Source organism: Panthera tigris, chromosome B2 (genome assembly GCF_018350195.1).
Source record: "Panthera tigris isolate Pti1 chromosome B2, P.tigris_Pti1_mat1.1, whole genome shotgun sequence".
NCBI classification, from domain to species: domain Eukaryota; kingdom Metazoa; phylum Chordata; class Mammalia; order Carnivora; family Felidae; genus Panthera; species Panthera tigris.
The window spans coordinates 5003840-5020017 of NC_056664.1; the positions used below are offsets into that span (position 1 = coordinate 5003840).

At 47.6% G+C, this 16178-nt stretch overlaps 1 protein-coding gene across 8 annotated transcripts in view; it reads left to right on the plus strand.

Annotated features, from left to right (window-relative positions):
- Positions 1-16178, plus strand: part of RIPOR2 (RHO family interacting cell polarization regulator 2) — a 231425-nt gene that overhangs the window by 163395 nt on the left and 51852 nt on the right. For all 8 annotated transcript variants that reach the window (XM_042985597.1, XM_042985592.1, XM_042985593.1 and 5 more), the window contains 5 exons: positions 5799-5925; positions 7674-7829; positions 8614-8692; positions 11656-11679; positions 12771-12824. In XM_042985597.1, coding sequence (XP_042841531.1) covers positions 5799-5925; positions 7674-7829; positions 8614-8692; positions 11656-11679; positions 12771-12824 — 440 coding nt within the window. Of the gene's footprint in view, positions 1-5798; positions 5926-7673; positions 7830-8613; positions 8693-11655; positions 11680-12770; positions 12825-16178 lie in introns of those variants that run through there.

A 16178-nucleotide genomic window follows, 5' to 3' on the forward strand; every position in this document is an offset into this window, starting at 1 on the left:
CGGTAGATTTAGCTCTAACAATCTGATTCACATTCCTTCTAGCTGACAGTTTGTCCAGTTACTTTCAGGTTGCTCCATGCCTCGGGCCCCCCTCCCTGACCCGGTCGGTGTGGAGACTGTGGCCGGGCAGGTGTTGCAAGGAGGTCAGCCTGCAGCTGGGCTCTCCGGATCCTTACCTTAGCGCACTCGACCTCACGGGTCCCCTAGAGGAACGGTTCAGATTTGGGAGGAGAGGCTTGCAACTCGGGCTCATCAAAGTCACAAGAAAGCATAAGCCAGAATACAGGGTAATAAAGATACAATGGGAGACAGACCCATCGCCAGGACCGAACTTTTCCAAAGTTTTTCTTCCCCTTTTACCACTTCTGCTGGTGCAGCTACCACACGCCGCAGTGTAGACCCTGCTGCACGCGGGCCTGCTGTGTGATAAAAGCTCGTATTGCCCACCCTGCAAGCAACTGTCCAGGGTTGATTTTTATATCACTCATTCATGTATTCTTAAGAGTCAGCTTATCGCTTCGTTCTCCAGCTAGCCGGCTGTTTCCCCCTCTGAATTACACTCATACTGTGGTCGAAATAGGGCAGGAGACCCGGCGGCGTGAGCGGGGACCTCTTCATCCCCTGGTTTCTTTTTATCTGCCTCCGCCCCCACCCCAGACCCTGCCACCTCCAGGCTCTGTGCTCTTCTCCACGACCTGCCTGCCGATTTGATCAGCTGCCTTCCCAGGACTTTCCACCGGGGGCGGTGGCTCACAGCGCCCACCGAGGGCCAGTGTACCTGTATCCCCGTGTTATGACGTGTAAAATCTGATACTCGCTTTAATTGCAAAAGCCCCTGGTCCGTGTTTGGTCGGATCCTGTCACTGTGCCACAGAGAAGGAAGCTGCATTTTTCAAAGAGTCGAGAAGAGAAGCAGCTGTGGCTTTCTGGCTGCTTTTCCAAGAGGCTCAGCTCAGAACGGCAGGGCCTGTTCGAGGCAAGGTGCTTGGGATTCTTTCCAGAGGCATCCCATGCTTCCCGTGGAGTGAGGAATGGCAGGGCAGGGACAGCTGCCTGGAACACCAGCCGGGTGTCCTGGGACAAAGCAGAGTGAGGACCAGACCCGCACTTGACCGTTTGCCCCAGAATGGAAACTGGCCCGGGATTGGTCAGGTACAGAGGAACTCTGGTGTTGGCATCTTTCAGAAGACTGGGCGACGAGTCCAAACGTTTTTCGGAGCCCCAGCAGTTTTAAGTAGCAGCACCCAAAGAAGAGTTGGTTGTTTTCCGAGGAGTTTCTTGGTTACTAGGCATGGTATCTGAAGAGCGTTGGCCTCACGTGCTGGGTGCCCCACGTGCTGAGTACCCCCCCACACACACACAAGTTTTGCAGATGAAATAAAGACGTTGGCACAAAGCTCAGGACTCGTAAGGATGTCACCGGGGGAATCTGAACTGTTCTGGTGTAATGAGAATTTGTGAAACCTGACACATCGCTTCTTAGAAGTCAGATTTCTCCTTTGCAAGACTTCTACACAACAATATAAGTATATATGTTGCCCAGCACGTATCACATATGTTCCTTTTTTGTCCTTTTTTGAATGTCTATTTGTTTTTGAGGGAGAGAGAGAGACAGAGCACGAGCAGGGGAGGGGCAGACAGAGGATCTGAAGCAGGCTCCGAGCTGACAGCAGAGAACCAGACGTGGGGCTCAAACTCATGAACCGTGAGGTCATGACCTGAGCTGAGGTCAGATGCTCAACCGACTGAGCCGCCCAGATGCCCCCCGGGCCTATTGTTTTCTAACTGCCACGTAGTATTCTATCCCAGGGTTTTGCCGTGATGCATTATCGACTGTTGCTGTAAAAACTGGCATTTGTTTCCGTTTTTCCCCTGTTCCACTGCCTGTCATCAACATCCCTGTAAATGCCCCTTTGTGAACTTGAGTCTTTCTCTACAGGACATACTGAAGAGTAGATAGGACATGTTGAAGGATACCAATGTTTAACCTTTTATTTTATTTATGTATTTATTTATTCGAGGAGAGAGAGAGAGCACACATGTGAGGGTGAGCAGAGGGGAGGGGCAGAGGGTGGGAGAGAATCTTAAGCAGGATTCGTGCTCAGCACGGAGCCCAGTGTGGGGCTCGATCCCACGACCCTGAGACCATGACCGACCCGAAATCAAGAGCCAGACGCTCAACTGACGGAGCCACCGAGGCGCCCCAAATGTTTTACTTTTTAAACAGATCTTCCAAATCGTCCTCCAAACTTGGGAGGATAAACCCAGCTTTAACCCCCTATCCCTACCAGCATCCCAGCATCGATACTCCAGTTCTACGTGGCCTTTTTTTTCTTTTTTTAAGTTCAAGCGTTCAGGCCAAAGGAGCATGTAAAAGGAAAATGTAAATGACTCGGGTGGGGATGACTGGTTTTAAGTCCTCAGAGCCCTGAAAGGGACCGGTGCAGTTTGGGGGGTGGTTTTGCTAGAAGCTGGAAAGACTGCATCCGTGGGACTTCTTAGGGAGCCAGGGAGGAGCCTGCAGACTTTGAGAGCACAGAGGCAGAAGTGGGGTCATCAAAAAGGAGGCAACAGAGCCTTTCGGGTAAATGTGCCAGTGCGGAGAAGCTGAGGCGGCCGGAAGGCTGGTAGCAAAGAACTTGCCTCCTTCTGAGTTGCGGGACGGGGTGGTCACGTGGCCCGAATGCCTCCTCCTCTGTCTCCCCGGTCCCAACCTACCCCTTTCGCCAACAGCCAGACTTTGTGGGGGGGGGGCTGTGCACTTGTGCTCTACGACTCCCCTTGGGCGGCTTGTCAGCCTTCGGGACAGCTGACCCACAGGATAGAGATCTCGGCCTAAACCAGCTCTCGGCCAAATTCTTGCCTGATAATGATCATTCCTCAGACCAGCAAGCACGTTCCTACTGATCGTCCATTCAACATGTAGCTTCCGAGGGTTTTACCCATCCCAAAGCACTTTACGGTCGTAGAATCCTGGACAGGCGTGTGTCTTATTCTCAAGACCCTTATCTGTTGCTGAACGGAGGGAAAAGGTGAATTATTCTACCATCCGGTTCATGGGTTTAATTCATTTAACCAGACATTTAAACTTTGCAAAGAGAAGCCTATTTAAGACCGAACGGTATACGTTAAAAGTTGGAGTTGAGAAGATTATTCTAACTGAAGTTTTAAAATTTCAACCAACTTGGCATCATTTTTTTTTCTTGTCTTTGCTGAGCCTAAGAATCAGTTGAGGACCTTTGCAAAACCCCAGTACCCACGTGGCCTTCCGCATTAATTAAATTGAACGCCTGGCCACAGGATCCCGATGCCCCTAGTGGAAACTACCGATCGAATGGATAAGAGAAAACAAATCTTTGTGGCTTAAAAAAATGATCATGCCATTAAAATATTTCAAATGCTTTAATTCTTTCCCCATGATCGAAGATTCCCGTAATTGCAACAACAGATCTACTGAGCAATAATTTATAAAGTGAGATACAGTACTAATAAAATTCCCCAAATTTAGACCTTAAGGTGATTATAAAACTGTCGAGTACAGAAATAACGCAAACTAGGGGCGCCTGGGTGGCGCAGTCGGTTAAGCGTCCGACTTCAGCCAGGTCACGATCTCGCGGTCTGGGGGTTCGAGCCCCGCGTCAGGCTCTGGGCTGATGGCTCGGAGCCTGGAGCCTGTTTCCGATTCTGTGTCTCCCTCTCTCTCTGCCCCTCCCCCGTTCATGCTCTGTCTCTCTCTGTCCCAAAAATAAATAAAAAAAAAAGTTGAAAAAAAAAAAAAAAAAAGAAATAACGCAAACTAAAGTGTCTTCTTCCTTTTTTTTTAAGTATTCATTTATTTTTTGAGAGAGAGAGAGCAGGGGAGGGGCGGGGAGAGGGGGGCAGAGCACCCGAAGCGGGCTCTGCACCGACAGCAGTGAGCCTGACCGGGGTTCCATCTCCCGAACCTTGAGATCCGGACCTGAGCCGAAGTCGGACACTTAACCGACCGAGCCACCCAGGCGCCGCGACGATAGTGTCTTCTTGATACTCAGGACAGGTTGGCGTGTACACACAAAGATGGCAGAGGCGTGCTGTATGAGCCTGAGACGCGGACGACCTCTTAGGAAGCAGCAGAGAGCACCTAGAAGGACCTCGTTGAGTCTTGCGTTTCTCCCTGCCATCGGTGCGTGAGGTAGTACCTTCACTGCACGCACGCGCGCGCACACACACATCATCACTTCTTTGATTTGATTTTTTTAATGTTTATTTTTGGGAGAGAGAGAAAGAGAGACAGAGCACCGGAAGGCGAGGGGCAGAGAGAGAGGGAGACACAGAGTCCGGAGCGGGCTCCAGGCTCCGAGCTGCCGGCACCGAGCCTGACGCGGGGCTCGAACCCATGAACCGTGAGATCATGACCTGAGCCGAAGTCGGATGCTCAAGCAACTACGCCACCCAGGTGCCCCTCCATCGTCACTTTTAAAATGCTAAAGAACGCCAGCAAAACTTAACCTCCCACTCCCACCCCTGCCCCCTCCCCCCATAGCTGGCATGGAACTGGTAGGGCTGTGGTCCCATCCAGCAAGCCTGGTGCCTGTTGTAAAGCCTGTTGCCGGGTGAGTCAACACCCGGGCTCTGCAAGAATCCCTGTACACCCCAGAGCTGCTTTCTTCTAGAGAGGGAGGGAGGGGGTAGGGACCGAATGAGGGGATTTAGAAACCAGCCAAGGCATGGGGGGGGGGGGGGGCAGTCCGAGTATGCCCTGGCGAAGTGACTCTGCCATCCCATCTGAAAAGTTCCGCTGCTGTGCCTTTTAGCTTTTCTTGCTTGCTTGCTGGGTCTTTAAAGGACAGTTACTGGTGCTGTTCAAACAGGCCAGGCCGGTGTCTGCTCACTCTGGAAGCCCTCAGTCCTCCCAGAGGCTGCCTCCCCATTCTCCTGGAGCCTGTTCCTCTCCGGAGTGAGGTTCCCTGCTAAGACAATGGTATCTGCTTCCACTCTGCCTGACCTAGGCGGGTAGAATTACCTAACAGCTCAGGCCAGTCCTTTGGGGGAACTAACCTCAGGCTTGTGTCCGCCAGAGTTGTGTTTTGACAATGCCTCTTAGTCATTGGCGTGGTGAGTCTTGACAAAAGCCGAGCGAGAGACTGAAATAGGGGGCGTGCTTTCTGCTGTATTTCCCCCTCCCTTTCCTCCCGCTCCTCCTGTATTCTCATTTAATAACCTACATTATCCCCACTTTTGTGAATGCTCTCTTTACCCGTCTTGTTTTGCAAGGCCACAACAGTGGCGAGATCGTATCTTTCAAAATATACTTAAGGGTAGAAAGGAGAACAAGCTTAAGTAAATTCATCTCTCAAGAAACCTCGTGTTTTCAGCCATCTGACTTCTAAATGTAGAATCCTACCCTGAGACCTGACTGTGTTTTGAATGGGATGCGGGGCCTGGCCGAAACGTTGACTTGGCCTGTTTGTGTGTTTCTGCTGTTGAATGGAGGTAAACGTTCCGAAGGTTTCGTGTATCTGAGCCTGTCTAAAAAAAAAAAAAAAAAAAAAAAAAAAACCCAGAAAAGAAACCTAAAATGACTGATAATTGTGTGCAATTTTCATTTATTTCTGTCTCAGTAGGTGGGTATCTTTTTCTTCTTCACCCGCGAGCTGAATCCTTTGGCTGGAAAGGAACGAGCCCTAGGAAACAAGACTTACAAACATCTAATGGTCTCATGACTCACCTCACCTCACCTTTGTCATTGTTGACAAGCTTAGTGTTTTTTCTGCCTGGACCTGCCTGTAATTTGCCATAATCTTTCCACTGTCTTACAGGACTACCAGCCAGACTCCCAGAAATCATGTTGGTAGGGTCCCAGTCCTTCTCACCTGGGGGACCCAATGGGATCATCAGAAGCCAGTCCTTTGCGGGGTTCAGCGGCCTTCAGGAGAGGCGATCCAGGCAAGTCGTGTGCGGGTCTCTTCCGGGACGCAGCGCGAGAAGGACGTGAGCTCATGCCCTGGAGAGGCTCTGTGAGCACGCAGCCTTGTCAAAACACACACACACGTGCTATTTGAATCTCTTTCATGAAACAGACGTAATGCACCAAAAATTAAGGACCGTGGTTTCTTTTCTGTCATTTCAAATTCCTGCTGCAAAGCAGATGGCTGAGGATCTTGGACAAGCCAGCGGTATCTGTGCATAGCTTTCCCCACCCTCCCACTCCACGCCCCATGCAGCACATTCCCCACGGCATCCAGATTTGGGAGACTGCGTTGGGTATAAAGTTACGCAGCTGGTAAAGACAGCATCTGCACATCAACTCTGGGAAGCAGATGTCATTCGGATACGGGCTTGGGAAGTTAGTCTTCCGCTTTCTCTGGAATCTCCCTTCATCTACGCCAGGACTTGGGGGAACACATGGGTAATGAAATAGGTAACATGGAGTAGGTCTGTCGTCGGTTTTTCTGACACAGCAGAGGTCTTATAGGCTCTCGGGCCCTTGTGCTCTGACCTGTCACATCCCCTTTGGTGTGCACGGTTGCGGCAGAGGAAAAGGCACGGGGCAGGCACCTGCCACACTCGGAGGTCACGGCTTTCCTGTTGACAGTGGGGTCAGTGAGGTTCTGGCCTCTTGGTCTCCTAATCGGATCAGTAGTTTGGGTCTAAGCTATCAGGTGTCCACCTTCCCACCGCACTCCCTGCCACTAATGTGACGCTAAGTTTTATGTTCTACCTAAAGATAATTTAATCCATCAAAATCAAGCTGAAAACAAGCTATTAGCCCAGCTACATGGACTTTTCTTTTTTTTTTTTTTTAATTTTTTTAATGTTTATTTATTTTTGAGAGAGAGAGAGAGAGAGACAGAGTGCAAGCCGGGAAAGGGCAGAAAGAGAGAGAGGGAGACACAGAATCCGAAGCAGGCTCCAGGCTCCGAGCTGTCAGCACAGAGCCCGACGCGGGGCTCGAACCCACGAACTGTGAGATCATGACCTGAGCCGAAGTCAGATGCCCAACTGACTGAGCCACCCATGCGCCCCTGGACTTTTCTTTAATGCTGTCTGGAGTTAGCCACATGTTGTGCTTTTACCTTTATCTAAAAACTGTTCAGGGGCACCCGGGGGGCTCAGGCTGTTGAGCATCCGACTCTTGATCTTGGCTCAGGTCATGATCTCATGGTTCATGGGATCGAGCCTCGATTTGGGCTCTGCACTGACAGCATGGAACCTGCTTGGGATTCTCTGTCTCCCTCTCTCTCTGCCCCTCTTGCACACTTACTCTCTCTCTCTCTCTCAACAAACATTTAAAAACCAAAACTGTTCATTCACATCCTAGACGAATTTAGTAGACGCTCGTGCCCAAGGTTACGTAGCACACGTGTTTTTCCATTGGATTATATCCTTCTGCTTCCTCACTTCCTCGGAAGTGTTTGTCCTTGGCTTTCCATAAGGTGTCAGTGGTGTGGCATGTTTCCACGCAGAGCACCGTACCTGACGGGCTAGCCAGGTAGCCTGTCCAGTTCAGGGCAATAAATCTGATAGTACATCTGCTGATAAACTAAACACAGGATGGCTCAGGTTGTGCATATATAAGGAACCGATACCTTCCCCGAAAGACACTAATACAAACACAAGATGATGAAAAAGACATGTCTTTGCTCAAGTCCTTTTGGATGCTGAGACTCACAATTTCTTTTTTCTCTGCGTAGATGTAACTCCTTTATCGAAAATCCCTCCGCTCTCAAGAAGCCTCAGGCCAAACTGAAGAAAATGCACAATTTAGGACACAAAAACAATAACCCTCCCAAAGAGCCTCAGCCTAAGAGGGTAGAAGAGGTCGTCAGAGCCTTGAAAAATGGACTTGAGTAAGAACATTGAACCAACAATACCCTAGAACGTTTCTCCTTTCTAAAGTCCTGGGGGAGGTGGGGGCACACAGCAAAGTCTTAGGAGATCATTTCAAAATGTCTATTTCTGTAGTGATATTTCATTCTTGCACCGCAACCGAGGAAGCCTTAAATGAGTCCCAAACATGTGAAATATGTTGGGTTTCCACATCATATCCATGACATTGAAGGAGATCTGAACTAGTGATGTGTTTAACTCAGCCTTGAATTGGAGTTCACTTAATTAAACAATGGGGGACAGACTTCTCCATTTTAGTGATTGCTGAGGAAGAGTTCTGAAACCTTCCCAAGTTGTTGTATTATGTCATATTGTGTCGTATATATTATATATATATATTTATTATTATTATTATTATTATTTTCCCAGAATAAAATTTCCCTAGAGTGCAGGGTGCCCTATAGAGTCAGTGTTGTATTTAACTACATAGAATTCTGGGAACCTGGACCCAGGACAGACTCCATAGGTGTTTTGCCCCTTCTCTCCCCATTGGTTTTTCTTTTTGGACTTTCAGCCTCACAGGGTTCTCCTCTTTAACCATCTGGATAGTACCAGAAGCAACTGCTGGAGCTTTCCAAAAGTTGAGATATTGGGAAACACACAGCTTCTCTCCCACCGACTTTGCCCTCTGCAGAGCAGGAACCAGATTCTCAATCCCCTTCAGGAGGACAGGGTCAGCACCAGCACCAGATGTCACTCGCCAGGCACAGAGCTCACAGTGGTGTTTCCTGTTGTTTTTTGCAGCGAGTATCTGGAGGTTCACCAGACGGAGTTGGACAAGTTGACAGCTCAGTTAAAAGATATGAGAAGGAACTCTCGCCTGGTAGGTGTCGTTCAACCAGTAGGATGTTAACACAGTATTCCTTTTTATGGCTAAGTGTCCTTTTCTTTTTGTCCTGGATGGAAATGGGGAGATGGAGAAGGGTACGAGGACAAGGAAGAACCTTTAAGAAAAGCAGGTCATGGGGCGCCTGGGTGGCTCAGTTGCTTAAGTGTCCGACTCTTGGTTTCGGCTCAGATCACGATCTCAGTTTGTGGGTTTGAGCCCCACATTGAGCTCTGTGCTGACAGTGCAGAGCCTGCTTGGAATTCCTCTCTCTCCCTCCTTCTCTGCCCCTCCCTTGCTCTTTCTCTCCCTCAAAATATATAAATAAAACATTATAAAAAATAAAAATAGAAATATCTTTAAAAAAAATCAGATCCAAGGGGCAAAGTACTTACTATCCGCTTCCTGATGCGTATTTGTGAAGGAGGTTATATTTCTTCTTAATGCTTTATTCTTGATATTTTTCAGTATTTTCCAAATATGTTTATGCAGGTAGACTTTATAATCAAGAAAAAATACTGGGGCACGTGGGTGGCTCAGCCGGTTAAGCATCCGACTTCAGCTCAGGTCATGATCTCACTGTTCGTGAGTTCGAGCCCCACGGGGACTCTGTGCTAACAGCTCAGAACCTGCTTGGGATTCTCTCTCCCTCTCTCTCTGCCCCTCACCTGCTCATACTCTCTCTCCAAAATAAATAAACATTTAAAAGATATTTTAAAAAAAAGAAAAAATACTAAACAACAGCCACAACCCCCTCTGCCCCTCCTCCCAGTAATATAAGGAAATGCAAAATTGGGGTTGTCCTAACATATTGTTAGTGCAGAATTTGGAACCCAGAACCACTAAGAAAATAGTACAGTTCAGTAACGTCAACGAGGGAAAGGAAGGAGGCTCCAGCGGTGCCTGTTATGAGAAGCTGGAGGGGCCCCGATCCACTTTAGTTATATGTCCTCCTGCTCAAGATGTTTGTAGATGTCCTCTAATCCAATGAATCTGTGAAGACTTGTCTGCTTGCAGAGGGGCCTCTAATCTATACACTACTTTATTTTATTTTTAATGTTGATTTATTTTTGAGAGAGAAAGAAAGAGACAGAGCGTGAGCGGCGGAGGGTCAGAGAGAGAGGGAGACACAGAATCCGAAGCGGGCTCCAGGCTCCGAGCTGTCAGCACACGGCCCGAAGCTGACCTCGAACTCACAAACCGTGAGATCGTGACCTGAGCCAAAGTTGGATGCTTTAACCGACTGAGCCACCCAGGCACCCCTGTATACACTATTTTAAATGATTTTGTTCAGGGGCACCTGGGTGGCTCATTGGGTTAAGATCTGACTTTTGGTTTTGGCTCAGGTCACGATCTTGGGTTCGTGAGTTCAGGCCCCGCATCAGGCTCCACTCTGACAGTGTGGAGCCTGCTTGGGATTCTCTCTCTCTCCCTCTCTCTCTGACCCTCCCTTGCTTGCACTGTCTCTCTCTGTCTCTCTCTCTCAAAATAAATGAAATAAGCTTTAAAAAACAATTTAGTTCCGTTCTAAATGATCTTACACCAGAATGTCTCGAGGCTTCGGAAAGCCCAGGAAAAGTCTCCATATACTAGAGGGTCCAGCTGTGCGTGAACAGCCGCTCTCTTCTTCTGTTTTAGGAGATTTGCTAAAAAGTGTAGTGGTGTCCTTTTTTGAAGGCTTAGAGGTTAAAAGCTTTGTCGAAGCTAAGGATTTTATACCCTGGTGATGTTAGAGTATGAACTGCCCCATCTCTGTGGGGAGTGGCTCCTCATGGAATGGGCTTCTATGCCCTTGGCCATCCCCAATGGCAACAAATGTGTCTCCTTGGAGAACAATGGTGAATGGATGGAGGGGCTTCTGCCAGGACCTAGTGTCCCATAAAACCCCTCCCGAAGGGGCTGTGGGAATGGTGTACTGATTATGCTGTGATATTATGAGCACACAGGAAATGAACTTGCTTAAAAAAACATTTTGTGAAAAGCATATCACCGCCCTCCAGAACACCTCTTAAACACCAGTTTTATCTGTTTAAACAGGAAGGCAAGTATTCTTTTAACACATATATCACTGCCGCATTTTCTGTTAACTTTTTTCTTTATTTTTTTTTAATTTTTTAAATTTTTTTCATTTTTTTAATATTTTTATTATTTTTTATTTATTTTATTTTATTTTTTTATTTTTTTTATTTTTAACGTTTTTTATTTATTTTTGAGACAGAGAGAGACAGAGCATGAATGGGAGAGGGGCAGAGAGAGAGGGAGACACAGAATCGGAAGCAGGCTCCAGGCTCTGAGCCATCAGCCCAGAGCCCGACACGAGGCTCGAACTCACGGACCGCGAGATCGTGACCTGAGCTGAAGTCGGACGCCCAACCGACTGAGCCACCCAGGCGCCCCTTCTTTATTTAAAAGTTAACATGGGGGCACTTGGGTGGCTCAGTCGGTTAAGCATCCGACTTCGGCTCAGGTCATGGTCTCACAGTTCATGGGTTTGAGCCCCACATCGGGCTCTGTGCTGACAGCTCAGAGCCTGGAGCCTGTTTCAAATTCTGTGTCTCCCTCTTTCTCACTCTCTCTCGCTCTCTCTTGCTCTCTCTGCCCCTCCCCTGTTCATGCTCTGTCTCTATCAAAAAAATAAACATTAAAAAAATGAAAGGTTAACATAAATTTATGTGTTCCTCAATATGTAAGAGAGGAGAGCTAAAAGCAAGTGAAACCCTTAAAGCTCCCAGCATGCAGAGAGATTGGGGTGGAATTCTGGAGACACGGAGTATAAGTAAATATTGGCTCTTAAAAGTACTCTTACCGCTATTTGAAATAACCCAGTAGAACTTGGCAGGTTTGATCATCATTTCGCTGGTAATGCAGAAATGCAGACTAAACCCCTCTGTTCATATCAGTAACAATTTTGAGGAGAATAACTTTTAATCCCAACACTCCTTTTTTTTTTTTTATTTTAGGGTGTCCTGTATGACCTAGACAAGGTAAGTTATCATTCTGTGCCGAGAGTTGCTGGAAAATAAGCACTGAATCTTTGAATAGAGGTCAGTGATGTCCTCTTAGGCATAACAAGACCTCAGAGAACTGAGGATTTTTCTAAGCCTAGAAAAAGTCATGCTTTTCTCTAATGAGGGGGTACCATCATGTAGCTCCAATGCCGTCTTTAAGGTCACTTCCATAAAAGTGCCACCTGGTTGGAGGGTTCTCGGTGTGCTGATGAGTTTTAGGACTTCCCAGGTATTTAAGCACCTTACCTGTGCCCCTTCTAAATATGGACTATACTGTCTCATCAAGCCAAAGACGTCCTTGATTGGAAAATACACTGGTATTTTATATGCACCTAAGAGGGAAAAAAGTGATTCCAGTTAAATCCTGGCACCATTTTTTTTCTTTTCACTTAAAATTTGTATTGTATGCCTCAGGACAAAGCCCTTCGAGCTTTCTTTTCGTTGTAGATTTTGTTTTTGTTTCTTTCAATATGCTGCTGTCCCCTTCCCATGCCTTTCTGTAGATGCAGAGAAAGTTTTAATGCTGAATCATGGTATGATGGTTTTTTTGAAGACATTTTAAAGGGTAATTAAATTGAATGCGTGTAATAACAGTATTTATAACTCAAACGAAGGGATGACACATAGAACCACTGTGATTATCTGTGAGTGTGCACCGGCAGTAGGGATTGTAAAATGCACCCCCGTTTCAGAGACACTAAAAGGCAGGGGGGTGAGTTCATCTTAGAGGTGATAGAATGGAGGGATTGAGGTCTAGCCCAACATGATACCGTCCTGCCAGAGGCCCAGTGAGTTCCATTTGATTGGCTTCCCTCGATGTTCCACACAACGATTCCAGTAACCAGCTCGAGTTCATCTGTTGGAATATTTATTCCATGTTTCAGAAAATACTTCCCGAATTGTTCATAGAGAGTCTCTGAAATAGCCAAGATTGGAAGAAAGGGGGGAGGGTTCGCATTTTCTGGTACTTCTGAGTAGGAGAGCGGGGAGAAGATATTCCTGCCAGTCTAGATGGGTTAAACTGTAAATGGCTGCATTTTTTTTCAAACTTCTTCTTTTATTTCCAGCAAATTAAAACGATTGAAAGATACATGAGACGCCTGGAGTTTCACATCAGTAAGGTAATGGAAGTTCCTGTTGTCTTGCTTCTGTGTTTCCGTTCTCAGTCACTAATCACTACGCCTTGGGCCTAAGCGTGGCGTCTAGTCCGTGGACAATTTCTTACCTAATTGACTCCTAGCAGTTAAGTCTTCCAACAGGCAGTAAAGATGGAGACAAACAAGACTTAGGAGCCTGACAGTCCGGCATAGTACCGACCCTACTCAGTTCAACAGACATTAAGTGCTTCCCGTGAGGCACCCACAGTGCCTCCTGCTGGGCTTTTAGTCTCCACGTAGTCTTGGTAAAGACTGAACCAAACGGACCTAGGAGAAACTTCACGCTTGCGAAACTTGACCTCTGGGCACGCATACAACTCGGTACCCCAGAAACTTCTTCGTGAAGGCCGTAGAAGTACTTACGGACGCTTCCATGTACCTCTCTAACTCTGTCGAGCGCCCAGTTCCTTCTGCCCTTCCTCGCATGACCTCTTCATCTTCGTCGCCCGCATAGATGGGGGCCATTTTGCCAGGCTCCCTGACACCCAGCCCTGAACCCTACAGATACTTCACTGATGGTCCAGCCAGCCTTGTGTGGGGTGGGACTTTGTCACCCCTTGTTCTGAGCACTTAAGAGAGTTACCGGGACAGCCTGGAAATATTTCCCTTTGGGAGCCGCTAAATCACACCAGTGGCTATTCCTGTCTGCATCCCCGCGCGGCAGCCTCTCTTCCAAGCACGGAGACTGGACGCTTCAGCCGATCTCTGTGCTAGGAGTCAGAAGCCCTGGACTCCAGGCGTGTACTCTCTGGCCTCTGTCACCTACGTGGACCTGAGTGTTCCACTCTGTGAAATGGGGCTGGGAGGTGCACGTGTTCGATCTAAATGACCCTAAGAGTTCCTTCATTTTAAAATTCTGTGATGATTTATGCGCACGTAAGCACGTGTATCTATAACTGCCTTTGTGCGTTCCCACTCTGACAAATCCCTTTTCCCTCCGCAAATCTGAAACCGCTCCAATTTCTGTTAATAAATAAAACAATGACATCCATCAGAAGGTATCCGTGTGGCCGGCAAGTGTTGGCAGATTGAAACCCAGCAAGAAGGCACAACCCTGCATTAGGTAGGAGTGAATTTATCCATCTTGTATCCATCGTTGTTAAACACAACAATCCCGGCGGCTGTTAAAGGTTGGTAGCGGTCTGTTTGCAACACCTATATACAGCATGCCTCACAAATTATAGTCAACCGAGTGAGTCAGTCCGTTTATTTGATGAGAGCCGCTGCTGACTTAGAGTCGAGACAGATGCTTGCCTACAGACGGGCCCGGTTCCGCTCAGGTGAGTACGTGGTAACCCTTTATCCTAAAGGTGAACTCCATTTGGCTAGGATAGGTTGATATTGAAATGAAAATGAAGAATTAACTTATCTGTAAATGCAAAGTAGTGGACTACATCATCAGGGCTAAACCAGCACCCCGCCAGCAGCTTCCTTGTAGATGGGATTACAGACTCGGAGTTTTTGGCAAACCCGGCCACAGTGGGGGGAAAGGTTGAAGGCGCAGGCTTCCAGGGGATTACCTGGGTACAACCGCCTGACCTGCGCTGGAAGAGGTATCAGCTCTTGCGTTTCTAAGAGTTTCGTGGGGACCTCCCGCGTCAGAACGATCTGCAGCGTTTATTTAAAACTTCAGATGCCCAGCCCAGCCCTAACCTCCTGAATCAGCATGTCAGAGTGGGGCCTGGCCATCAGCATGGTAATGAGCTCACCAAGTAAGGCTGAGTTTAACTTTTAAGTATGGGAACCACCTTCTGTGCCGGTCACCAGCCCAACGATTTTATCGGCACATCACCACCCCTGAGTCTTAGGTCTCCCCCTTAATCAGGCACGAATCCATCGGCCCCAAAGATGAAAGGCTGCTTCCCGGAGTCTGGCAATTGCTCTCAGCAGAGTGCAGTGAACTGTTGAAGAGCGACAGAGAATCCTGTAACCAGAGAATAATTTGCAATCTCTTAACGTTCATCTTCTAAGCTGAGTGTGATGACGTCTAATGTAGAGACCGCAACTGGGGAAAACCACGCCACTGGCGGGTCCTACTGATGCTTTTTAGCGAGCGCCCCAAAACTCGCCTTCAGAACCAAAGAGGAATCTTCAGCTCCAAAACCCATGACATTTACCTCGACCGTCTTCTGGCTCTGTAGCTTTTTGAAGCAGTGAAGTTCGTGCAGAAAGGAAAACAAGTTGTCCGAGGCAGGCTTCCTGGTCTCATGGATTTCCTTTGCTTCTGCTCACTCCTGGTGCTAGTGTCCTTTTAATCTGCCTGCAAGCTGTTGTAGTTAACTGGGTAGCGTGTGGATAATGGAGGAGAGTCCAAGCCTGTGCACCTACACGTGACCAGCAATAACGAGGTTCTCTCAGTGTAGGCACACTTGGAGATGGCCTGTGCTGTGGGGGCTGCCCTCTCCTGCTCAGGATGTTGAGTATCCATGGCCTCTATACCTACCAGATAGCAGTAGCACCTCTCAGCTGTGCCACGGGAAAAAAAACGGCCCCAGCTTTTGCCAAATGTCCCCTGGGTGTCAAAACAGCCTTGGGTTGATTGAACATCACTGCCTTAGAGGCATCAAGTGATTATCAGGCTTATAGAATGAGTATGGTTGATAGTCATTTGCAGAAGGTTTATTATCATCTAGAGGCATAGGTGTAGAGGTGTAGGAGGAAAATGCTCACGTCTATTGTGAGGCTCTTTATTGAAAATGATTTTTGTAAAATCTTGGCTCAATTTTTTTTAAATTTTTTTAATGTTTATTTATTTTTGAGAGACAGAGAGAGATAGAGCATGAGTGGGGGAGGGTCAGAGAGAGAGGGAGACGCAGAATCGGAAGCAGGCTCCAGGTTCTGAGCTGTCAGCACAGAGCGCGATGTGGGGCTCAAACCCAAGGACCGCAAGATCATGACCTGAGCCGAAGTCGGACGCTTAAGCGACTGAGCCACCCAGGCACCCCTCAATTTCTTTTTTTTTTAATTGATAAATTTACATGTGTGGATATCACCTTGTGACAGTCCTCTTAAAATAAAGTGATAATAGCCTCGTATAAACGCTTCCAGCGTTTTTTTGCTTATGAAGAAGACTCCTGCCTTCGTTATCCAGTACGCATCTCACACAGCCACCGGTGTTCAGCTCATTTCCATTTTGTGCCATTTGAAAAGACAGCTCAGATTAAAATCTGCTTCAAAATGGAAAATGGATCCCAGTGGCTAAAACAAAAACGATTGGTCTCTGTCTGAAAGGATGACGCTTCTGCCAAGAGTCCCCTTGTTGAGGTCGGAAACGTAAATACCTTAAGCACGTAGCCATGGCCTATGTAACTTCTTCCA